This window comes from Enhydra lutris, unplaced genomic scaffold (assembly GCF_002288905.1).
Source record: "Enhydra lutris kenyoni isolate GAN:26980312 unplaced genomic scaffold, ASM228890v2 scaffoldscaffold39, whole genome shotgun sequence".
NCBI lineage: Eukaryota > Metazoa > Chordata > Mammalia > Carnivora > Mustelidae > Enhydra > Enhydra lutris.
The window spans coordinates 13,185,275-13,196,692 of record NW_019154123.1 but is presented as its reverse complement, the minus strand read 5'-3'; the positions used below and the strand labels follow the sequence as shown (position 1 = coordinate 13,196,692).

General features: G+C 39.8%; 1 protein-coding gene across 5 annotated transcripts in view; it reads right to left on the bottom strand.

The window, feature by feature from the left end:
• Positions 1 to 936: 936 nt before the first annotated feature.
• LOC111155096 (2-hydroxyacyl-CoA lyase 1) overlaps positions 937 to 11,418 on the bottom strand; it is a 37,854-nt gene continuing 27,372 nt past the window's right edge. For 3 of the 5 annotated variants that reach the window (XM_022515149.1, XM_022515151.1, XM_022515148.1), the window contains 5 exons: positions 9,486 to 9,640; positions 8,912 to 9,070; positions 7,252 to 7,359; positions 5,397 to 5,583; positions 2,008 to 2,145 (listed from right to left, as the gene is read on the bottom strand). In XM_022515149.1, the coding sequence (XP_022370857.1) occupies positions 2,113 to 2,145; positions 5,397 to 5,583; positions 7,252 to 7,359; positions 8,912 to 9,070; positions 9,486 to 9,640 (642 nt within the window). In that variant the 3' untranslated portion in view covers positions 2,008 to 2,112. Of the gene's footprint in view, positions 993 to 1,979; positions 2,146 to 5,396; positions 5,584 to 7,251; positions 7,360 to 8,911; positions 9,071 to 9,485; positions 9,641 to 11,418 lie in introns of those variants that run through there. The other 2 variants (XM_022515147.1, XM_022515146.1) reach the window with 2 other exon arrangements.

The following is an 11,418-nucleotide window of genomic DNA, read 5'->3' as shown; positions in this document are numbered from 1 at the left end:
CCCATCTTTTCTCTTCTGTGTGCATATGTGTGCAAGAGTATAGGTGTACACCCTGACCTGTATCCATCCATTCTGCAGCTTGTCTTTTTCACAAGTATTATACTGTGATGATTCCTCCATTTACACATACTCTTTGGCACAATTTTTATTTTATCAGGTCAACAGATCATAATATACCTAAACAATGTCTTCTATTAAACACTGGCACTGTTCCTACACTATGATGAATGGCTTTGTTTGTAAATATTTGACTATTTTATTATGTCTTTAGGATACACTCTCCAAATAGGCTCACTGAATCAAAAGTTAGGGCATATGAACATTTTTAAGATTCCAAATACAAACACTGCTGGAATTACTCTCTGAAAATTTACCAGTTTCAACTTCCACCATAGCATAGCAATGTCATCTTCATTTTACTGACACCCTCTCTGAGAATCATAATTTTAAAAGTGCTTTGCTAAGTGGATAAGCAAAAATAAAGCTTTTTAGTCTAACTTACATGTTTAAATTTATTCATACTCCTTCACATTTACTTATACTCATTTAAATTGTATTTTTCTGTTAATTATACATTCAAGCCCTTTGATCATTCTTCTATTAGTACATTAATATTTTTCTTAGTTATAAGAGTTCTTTAGGGGGCACCTGGGTGGCTCAGCCATTAAGCGTGTGCCTGGGGCTCAGGTCATGATCCCAGGGTCCTGGGATGGAGCCTGGCATCAGGCTCCCTGCTCAGCGAGAAGCCTGCGTCCCCCTCTCCTACTCCCCCTGCTTGTGTTCCCTCTCCTGTTGTGTGTGTGTGTCTCTCTCTCTGTGTTAAATAAATAAATAAAATCTTAAAAAAAAAAAGAGTTCTTTAAAAAATTAAGGCTGTTGATTCTGTTGATCTCAATGTGGTACTCACAAACTAAGGTCTATTAATCCAAAGATACCCTGAAATTATTAGTTTGGGTATGGTATGACTTCTCCTTTAGCTCAGTAAGTTCTTTCTGGAAAAACAAAACAAACAAAACCCCAATTAGGTACAAAGTGATCAACAGATAAACTGTGAAGTAGAAACAGCCTATGTACTCCAACTTACTGAACATACCTCTACATTAGAAAATCCTTGAGAATTTTTTCTCGGATGTTTTTTAAAAAACATGTGACTTTGGGGCACATGGGTGGCTCAGTTGATTAAACATCCAATTCTCGATTTTACCTCAAGTCATGATCTCAGGGTCCTGGGACTGAACCCCTGTTGGGCTCCCTGCTCAGCAGGGAATCTGCTTCTCCCTCTCCCTTTGCCCCTCCCCCTTCTTCTGCTGTCTAATAAACATCTTTTAAAAAATTAAATTAAAAAAATGTGACTTTAAGAATGGATTTATAGGGACGCCTGGGTGGCTCAGTTGGTTAAGCAGCTGCCTTCGGCTCAGGTCATGATCCCAGCGTCCTGGGATCGAGTCCCGCATCGGGCTCCTTGCTCAGCAGGGAGCCTGCTTCTCCCTCTGCCTCTGCCTGCCGTTCTGTCTGCGTGTGCTCGCTCTCTCTCCCTCTCTCTCTCTCTCTCTCTGACAAATAAATAAATAAAGTCTTTAAAAAAAAAAAAGAATGGATTTATATAAAAGAATACTGATGTGTAACTCAGCAGTTAGGCAGTTACAATGCTATTATTTAGTAAAACCCTTTTCCACCTTTCATCTGTTTCTTTTTTTTCTTTTTTTTTTTTTTAAGATTTTATTTATTTGACAGAAAGAGAGATCACAAGTAGGCAGAGAGTCTGACAGAGAGAGAGAGAGAAGCAGGCTCCCTGCTGAGCAAAGAGCCCGAACCGGGGCTCGATCCTAGGACACTGAGATCATGACCTGAGCCGAAGGCAGCGGCTTAATCCACTGAGCCACCCAGGAGCCCCCCCACCTTTCATCTGTAAATGGATTATCTCTGTGGTAGAATACTTGCAACTTTTTCTGTTTTTAGTAAATTCTTTTACCATAAAATGTCATTTAGAAATGCTTTTTTATTTTTCTTTGTACAGTAATTTTTGACATTTTAGTAATTTTGCTGTGGAAAATAACATTCCATCTTACAAGAAAGAGAAAACTCCTCCAGACCACTCCCTGGCATCTTTATTTACATATTAGAGCGGGTCAGCCAGTGAAAATCCTAGAAAAAGAAAAGACAACAAACATTCAGTTAACAGAATTAATTGCCTCAAACTATATCCTCACTGTTTTCCTTGTTCTAAAATCTGAAATTTCATTATGTCCACATTTAGGTTTGTCTTTGGTCTTGTGCTTTTCCCAAAAGGAAGCTAAAAATTCAGAGTGAACCTTGCTGTCTTGTCCTACAAAACAACTATTAACAGGAATCAGGGCACAAACAATAGAATTGGGAAGAACCAGAAGTAAACCCAAAAGAAGAAAGGAGATGAAGGAAGGCCAAAGATGGCAAGCTCCCAAATCCAAGAACCTGGTTAAGAAGAGCAGTGCACAGAAGCCTTTCCCAGGACTAACACCATCCTACACAGGTGGCCTGGACATGGTGACTGCAGAGAATCAGGTCCTCTCGATATTGTAGCAGGAAGCAGTGAGCCTACCCTATACTGCAAACCAAAAATAAATAGCAGATGGACACAGAGACAATGAAAATGAACAGCTTGGAAACTATAATATATGTGGAATTTACTGAAATGAGGATAAATAAGGTTGAAAGGATAGATTCAAGAAATACAAGGGGGGCGCCTGGGTGGCTCAGTGGGTTAAAGCCTCTGCCTTCGGCTCAGGTCATGATCCCAGGGTCCTGGGATCGAGCCCCACATCGGGCTCTCTGCTCTGCAGGGGGCCTGCTTCCTCCTCTCTCTGCCTGCCTCTCCGCCTACTTGTGATCTCTGTCTGTCAAATAAATAAATAAAATCTTTGAAAAAAAAAAAAGAAATACAAGGATAATCCTTATGGAGTTAAAAAAGAGGAGACAAGAGCTTGTATTTCTCCAGCAATACCTCCCCAAATTCATAGAGAACTTGGAGAATAGATCATTAGAAGCAGATCATTAGAAACGTGAATTCATGAGCAGGGAGGTGGACAATTCATTAAGGCTTTTCTGTGACTAACACGGTCTCAAGACTGTGTGTGTGTGTGTGTGTGTGTGTGTGTGTGTGTGTGTGTGTGTTTTGAATACAGCTGTTAAATCCATTTGGTCTAATGTGTCATTTAAAGCCAATGTTTCCTTATTGATTTTTTTGTCTGGATGATCATCCATTGATGTAAGTGGTGTATTAAAATCCCCTATTTTAATTCCCCATTATTGTAGTGCTATTTCTCCCTTTAAGCCTGTTAATATTTGCTTTATACATTTAAGTGCTCCTGTTGTGTGCATAAATATTTACAAATGTCATACCTTCTTTTTGTATTAACCCCTTATCACTCTGCAGTGTCCTTCTTTGTCTCTTAGTATGATACCTGTTTTAAAGTCTACTTTGTCTGATGTAAATACAGCTATTCCAGCTTTCTTTTGGTTTCCACTTACATGGAATATCTTTTTCCATCCCTTCACTTTCAGACTGTGTGTCCTTATCTGAGGTGAGTCTGCGGCAGACAGCATCTAGATGGGTCTTGTTTTCTTACTCACTCAGCCACTCCTGATTGGAGCATTTAGTCTATTTACAGTAAGGGAATTACAAATAAACACATACTTATTGCCATTTTGTTAATTGTTTTCCAGCTGTTTTTTGTTCTGTTCTGTTCCTTTCACAAAGTCTCTGATATCTGGGTTTCTTTTTTTTAAGACTTATTTTTTTGAGAGAGAGAGAGTACACATGAGCAGGGGGAGGGGCAGAGATAGAGGGAGAGAAGCAGACTCCCCACTAAACACAGAGCCCTACACAGGGCTCAATCTCAGGATCCTCAGATCATAACCTGAGCTGAAACCAAGAGTCAGACGCTTAACCAAGTGAGCCACCCAGGCGCCCCTCTGATATCTGATATCTAGAAAAAGAATTTTAGTAGATTTTTATATATTTTATAGTTTCCAAATTAGTTAATTTACATTTAACTGATTGTCCAGGCATCCATTTGCCTACTGGTCTACTACCTTATTCAAAAAAGTAAAAGATGGGTACCTGGGTGGCTCAGTTGGTTAAGCATCTTACTTTGGCTCAGGTCATGATCTCAGGGTCCTGTGATCAAGTCCCACATTGGACTCCCTGCTCAGTGGGGAGACTGCTTTTTCCTCTCCTTCTGTCCCTCCACCCTGCTCAAGTTCTCTCTCTCAAATAAATAAAGAAAATCTTAAAAAAAAAGAAAGAAAAAGATGTTGCAGCATATATATGTATAAAGAACCAAGACAGACACTTCTTGAAAAAATGATCTGCTCTGAAAACAGTGACTGATACACAAGGTGTAAGTATGGAAGACAGGTATAGAAGAGAGGGGAAGTGGCAGGACCAGGATCAGAGCACAAGATTTAGTACAAAAAGCAGCTTATTCTGGGATGGGAAAGGATCATGCTACACACCCTGTCATTTATTTTACTGCTATAATCTACACTACAGCTTTGCTAAGGGGGCCAAAGTAACCAGTTTTGAATGTAACTGCACATATCTTTCTATTATGGTCTTATCCTCCCACTGTGCTTCCTTTGCATTCTGCCTTCCAGCCCCTATGGCCTTCTTTCAGTTGCTCAGACTTGTCATGCTCCTTGCTGCCAAAGAACCTTTGCACATCTCTTCCCTACCCTCTTTGCTTGAGACTGTCCCTACTTCTATTTCGGATCTCAGTTTAAGTGCCAGTTTCCCTGAGATTTCCCCTGTGACCCCAAAATAGATCAGCTTCCTTGGTAGTGTATTTGTTCAGAACTGGGTGCCTTCCTTCAGAACAACTGCTTCACTCTGTTGTTATGTGTTCAGTTGTGAGGTGACTAGGCTGTTCCTCTCCCCTACTGGTGTCTAAGCTCCACCAGGTGAGGGCTGAGTCTGGGTTTGCTCATCACGCTATTCCTTTTTTTTTTTTTTTTTTTTTAAGATTTTATTCATTTATTTGACACAGAGAGATCACAAGTAGGCAGAGAGGCAGGCAGAGAGAGGAGGAAGCAGGCTCCCCACCGGACAGAGAGCCCGATGCGGGGCTCGATCCCAGGACCCTGGGATCATGACCTGAGCCGAAGGCAGAGGCTTTAACCCACTGAGCCACCCAGGAGCCCCGCATCACACTATTCTTAACAAGTAACCCAACACACCTAACACATATCTCAACAAATATTAATTGAAAAAACACAAGAAAGTGCCAAACACAGTGTTTATTAAGTGCCAAACTCAGAGTTTAGAAAGAACTCTGTGAAAAGAGTGTTCTATCTGCTAGATGCTTCTGGGAATAGGAGGGGAGATACATTTCTGATTTCTGCTTAGCAACTGAATTTACCTGGGCTTTCCGTGTGGCTTGCGGCTCAATCATGATATTGAGAAGAGAAGGTTTAGTTGTGTCTGCCAAGCTCTGCTTCAGTGATTTTTGGAGCTCTTCTGGTGTTTGTACAAAATATCCTTTGCCTCCAAATGCAGTCATAACCTGTTCATAATGTGAGTCTGGCAGAAGACAGACTGGAGGAGCCCTAAAAAATTAATAAGTCAATAGAAAAAAAAGTCATTTTTGAAATAATTTGTGGAAAAGTTTAGGCTGAACTCAAAGGCATACTTCTATGTCCAACACTTAAACAAAGATACCAATACAGTGAACCTTCTATATATATATTTTAAAGATTATCTGTTTTGGTGGGGAGGAGTCGAAGGAGAGGGAGAGAGAGAGAATCCTCAAGCACAATTCCCGCTGAGCACAGAGCCTGATATGGGGCTCAATCCCAGGACCCCAAGATCATGACCTGAGCCAAAATCAAAGAGTCAGAAGCCCAACTGACTGAGCCACCCGGGAGCCCCTAAAGTTCCCATATATTTTTTATTGTCTATACAGCAATAGGACTTTTTGTGATGATAGAAATGTTTTATATTTATATCTGTGCTATCCAATATCATAGCCTCTAGTGACCAAGTGCTGTGAGCACTTGAAATGTGACTAGTTAAAATAAGGAACTGACTTTTTAATTTAATTTAAATAGCCACACATGGCTACTGGATACTATACTGAACAGTGTGAGCTATGCCATCAACTACCAAAAGAAAAAGAAGAAAAAAGGAATGGTTACTATAATATAGCATATAACAGCAAAATGAGAAATGAAGTCAGTGAGGCATAAGCAAACATACTCATACTCTGCTCCACCCCCAGGCTGAGCAAATTCACATCTCATACCCCATGGCCAGCTAAGCAACTGTCTCACTTTTTTTTTAAAGATTTTATTTATTTATTTGATAAGAGAGAGACAGCAAGAGAGGGAACACAAGCAGGGCTAGTGGAAGAGGGAGAAGCAGGCTTCCTGCTGAACAGGGAGCCTGATGTGGAGCTCGATCCCAGGATCCCAGGATCATGACCTGAGCTGAAGGCAGATACTTAATGAGTAAGCCACCCAGGTACCCCAACACTGTCTCACTTTGACTCTATCATGAGATAATTAAGAGTTTGTTAAGTAATAAAAAGAAGGAAGACCTCTGGGTCATAAATGTTAACATTCATTTCCACCACAGGGTAGTAGTAGTAGAAGGGCCAAGGACATTTTGCAATAAGCCCTTTCATTAACAAAGCTTAGACATCAAACTTAATCAAACACCAAGTCTTCAGTGGCTCGCTGATCATAAATTATTTACTGAAGCACCCTATCATGCACTGGGTTTATGTTTTGTTGTTGTTATTTTTTAAAGATTTTATTTATTTGACAGGGAGAGAGACAGTGAGAGAAGAAACACAAGCAGCGGGAGAGGGAGAAGCAGGCTTCCTGCAGAGCAGGGAGCCTGATGTGGGGCTCAAACCCACGACCATAGGGTCATGACCTGAGCTGAAGGCAGATGCTTAATGACTGAGCCACCCAGGCGCCCTCATGCACTGGGTATTACATGTAAGTGATGAATCACTAAATTCTACTCCTGAAACCAATATTACACTATATGTTAACTAACTAGAATTTAAGTAAAAGTTTGAAAAAAAAAATGAAGCACTCCATTATGAATGGTTGTACAAAGAGGAGACAGGGTTCCTGCTCTTTAGAGGGGCTGACAATATAAGTAAACAATACTCATACCATAGAAGCACATTCCAATACAGCAAACTCTTTAAGGAGAGATTAAAATAGATGAGCGAAATTAAATACACATTGTTCTGGGTTACTTACACTGCAGTAGCATCTCCAAATTTTAACATTTCCTTCCAAGAATCTGCATCAAAACCTTGGTAAATTCCATTATTATTCACCACCAAAAGTACAATGGGCAAGTTGTACCTAAAATTGAAAGCAAAGTATCAAGGAAATCATTCTTCATCCTAAAGCAGTTTCTTTTCTTCAGGCTGAAATTTTAACTAATAAATGAGTAGTTTTCCATAAGCTTGCTTTGTAATATTAGGGTAATGCTAAAAATTAAGTATTTGTTATCCTAATAAGGAACCTCAAGTCATTAACAGAAACATGGAGTCGCAGAAAGGATGTAGATTAGAGGTTGGCACACTTGGTTCTACCTCTACGAACCTGTGGACTTCACACAGCTTTTCTGAACTTAGTTTTCACAGATCCAGGTGTTAATAAGAATGACACTTTCCATATTTAATATTCTCTGAAGCACCACTTCAAGATGGTGCCCAGCAGTACTATTTGAAAAATATCTTTCTATTTACTGAACTCCTCATAGATAACCAGCACTTGCTAGATGCTGGGGGAAGTATACAAGTGACTAGCATACATTCTCTTCTCTCAAACCACTTCACTCAAAATTAGAAAAACATTATATGGTTTGATAAATAGAGAAAAAGAGAATACTTAATAATGAGCTAAACAGTATTGTAAAGACAAAAAAAGGATGACTAAACTTTACTAATGACTCGAAAAAGATGGGCTTTATTTTCGACAGCAAATAAATAATTTCTGAGACCACGTGTTAAAAAACCAAACAAAACTGCACACTGTTACATAACGGGATTGTGGTAACTACTTGCTCTCCATGCTCAAAGGGAATCAAGACTCTCTAGAAGGCCAGCTTTCCCATAACCCATCTTGTTGGTGTATATCACCTGGCTATCAATACACTCTAATAAGAATATACTTTCCCTCTGATCTTTAAAGTGTTGTACGCCAAAGCTTTGAAAGGCCCCAAAACATAATGTACACATGAGCTCTAATAAGAGGCCAGGTTAAGAATATAGAATGACTTTACCACAGTTTAAATAACTAGGGAGAAAAAAAAATCCCCATACTTACAGAGCAGGATCTACAACAGCTCATGAGTCTTGCCATGAATCCTCATAATGAGAAGCATAATGTGAGCAGCTCACACTGAGTGAGCAGGCATCTCAAGTTTTACTGAGATTACTTCATTTGTTACTCACAACTGTCCTCTAAGGTAGGAACTATTACTATTCCTCTTCCTATTTTGGAGGAGACTAAAGCTTAGAAAAGGAACTTAACCCCCATCACCCACATCACTTGGCTCTGATGTGGTCAAGTGAGTATTTAAATCCAGGCCATATGACCCAGAGGCTGCACTCTTAACCACAAAGCTCTGCTGTCTCCCTGCAGAAAACAAGCTTTTCTCAGACCAGAACTTTCTGCGGTGATCTCAGAACCACCTGTCACAGTTTTGCAGGTTTGGGCATGTAGTCAAGGGCCATGAATACACTATCCTGGATGAGAAAGGCGCCAGGGTTACTTCATGCCAGTATTCTCGGGACACAGCACGGAGCACGGCCCTTGGCACATGGTGAACACCTGGTAAGCATTTGTTAGGCGAGTGAGTCTTTATGTGTAATTTTTTTATCTTTTGGAGAAAGAAATGCTGATTCACCTGCAGATGGTTTCCACCTCCATGCCAGAAAAACCAAATGCACTGTCTCCTTCCACACAGATGACACGCTGTCTTGGGTTCCTATCTTTAGCCACTATAGCAGCTGCAATGGCAAATCCCAAACCAATTCCCATTGTTCCAAAAGTACCAGCATCAAGCCTGTTGGGGAACAAAGCTAAAATGAAACCCTCTGGGGCATGCTGATGGTGGAGGTGGCACAAATCGAGTCATAGTCACGTGTAAAATAAAGAGCAATAAAAACATTCTCTGTCTTTAAAATAAAGGTTTTAGATTGTGAGGAACCAATTAGGCAAGGATAAGCAGAATGGGTGGAAAACGTCTCTCATGATTGCTTGGAAGACTATGAATATATCCTTGGAACACTAAGTATACAAATTATCACATGATCATGAAGACGTATCAAGCATAAAAACTCCACCAAATCTTACCTAAGAATACTTTTAGGAAATATGTCCTTATACACTGAACACATGTAATTCTCAAATGTTTTATGAACCTACACTACTATAGCTTCCAATTTAACACATTATAATTTCCTCACAGGAAGCCTCACCTGTGACGAGGAAGGTAGTTCTGAATCACGGTGCGTCCAATATCCATAGTATTTGCTCCTTCACTTACCACAAAACAGTCTCTGGGTAGTTGTTCTTGAACATGGTAGAATACTGTGTAATAATTCATAGGCAAGGATTTTTGGGAAGCTAATTCCTAAAGCATTTGAGGGAAATATAATCAAATTAGACTGAGATACAGTGAAAAATGAGCAATGTCAATAAGCTACTATCCAACTTATTTGGAAATAGGCAACAAGAACGAGCTACGAGGTTCCCAAATGGCCACCCTGAGAAGCTAATGGATCTGTGAACAGGCCTGTCGGACATGCTAAGGAAAAGGGAACACACAGACCCAATTTTGGATACAAATAAACCAGAGAATAGCTTTCTTCCTGGACACCCACCAGGCACATTAGCATACTAGAGTCAGACAAGTCCTACAGTAAAAATAGCTGGAAACACTGGGTTAAACAAAACTGAACAGTCTTATATGAGTACTTTTAGGGAAACGCTGCATTAGAAAAAGTAAAAATTTTATTCTAGAGTATTTTAATCTGAAACATGCCCTTAAACTTAAAATGAAAAGTCAGTCAGGGTTTCAGAAAATCTGAAAATCTGGTTCTTCTCCACATGCTCTGGAGAGTAAGGGGATATGCTTCACCCTCTATTCCAAAGAGTCCCTGAATGGAGCAAGGTGAGTACCTTTGTCTAGCCATATGCCTTCTAGAGTGGAGAGAAAACCAGGTGGGGCTTCAGCAGCAACAGCCCCATGTGTTCTCAGCACTGCCTCTTCACCTGCACTATTCTGGCCTGCTGGAAATTTTATGTCAGACGGATGAGGCTCCTGCCTATACTCCTGCACCAGGAAGAGAGGCAAGTTCCTTTCCTCTTAAACTAATATGATTCGTAGGGAAAAGAGGGATTAATCATCACACCATTCGGGAAAACGGCATTGAGACCGGCTCTTGATAGAAACAGCCACTGATTAAAATTCCAATGAAATACAGAATCATGTATAAATAATTCTGCCAGTTTTGAAAATGTTAATTTATTCCAAGACATCTGGCATATTAGGGAACAATATGAGTACAGCTCAAATTTCGTATTTGCTTATGCAGGGTTCTGTCAGTGAGAAACACTACATGGCCACAGAAAACTGCACCCAGCTGAACCAAGATACGTAGGAATACACAAAACAGAAAAAAAATCAAGAACAAACTCTCTCACGAAGAAAAAATTCTACCTATATACAAAGACTCTAAAGAAATCACCACATCCTGCAGAAGTGGTTCATTTCACTGCTAGTAGTGGAGGATGTGGTGATTTCCACACATTATTCAACTTCCAAAGCCTTTAGGTATCAGGCAAAGCCATGAGGGCAGATGAGAAAGTTGCGAAGTCATTTCCAGTAGCGATACAAAAGTTAGTTTGAAAGGGCCATAAATGGTCTCCACCAAAAAAAAAGAAAAGAAATGTGAGGTGATGGATGTGTTAATGAACTAGATGAGGAGGGGGGGGGATCCTTCCACAATGTATATGCGTATCAAATCACCATGATGTACTTTTTTTTAAATTAACATATAATGTATTATTTGCCCCAGGGGCACGGGTCTGTGAATCATCAGGCTTACACACTTCACAGCACTCACCATAGCACATACCCTCCCCAAACAATGTACTTTTAAATATCTTACAATCTCATATGTCAATTATACCTCAATAAAGCTGAAATTTTTTTTAACAAGGAAAAAGAAGGGTGTACATTAGATCAAATTTTCCATTTTGATGAAACAGCTATCTATTATACATGACTGCTTGAAGGACTTTTATCTTAAAGGTAGAAAAATATGCTCCAAGATTTAAGATTCCAAAAGATCTCTTTTTTTTTTTAATTTTATTTTTCATAAACATATAATATCTTTTTATCCCCAG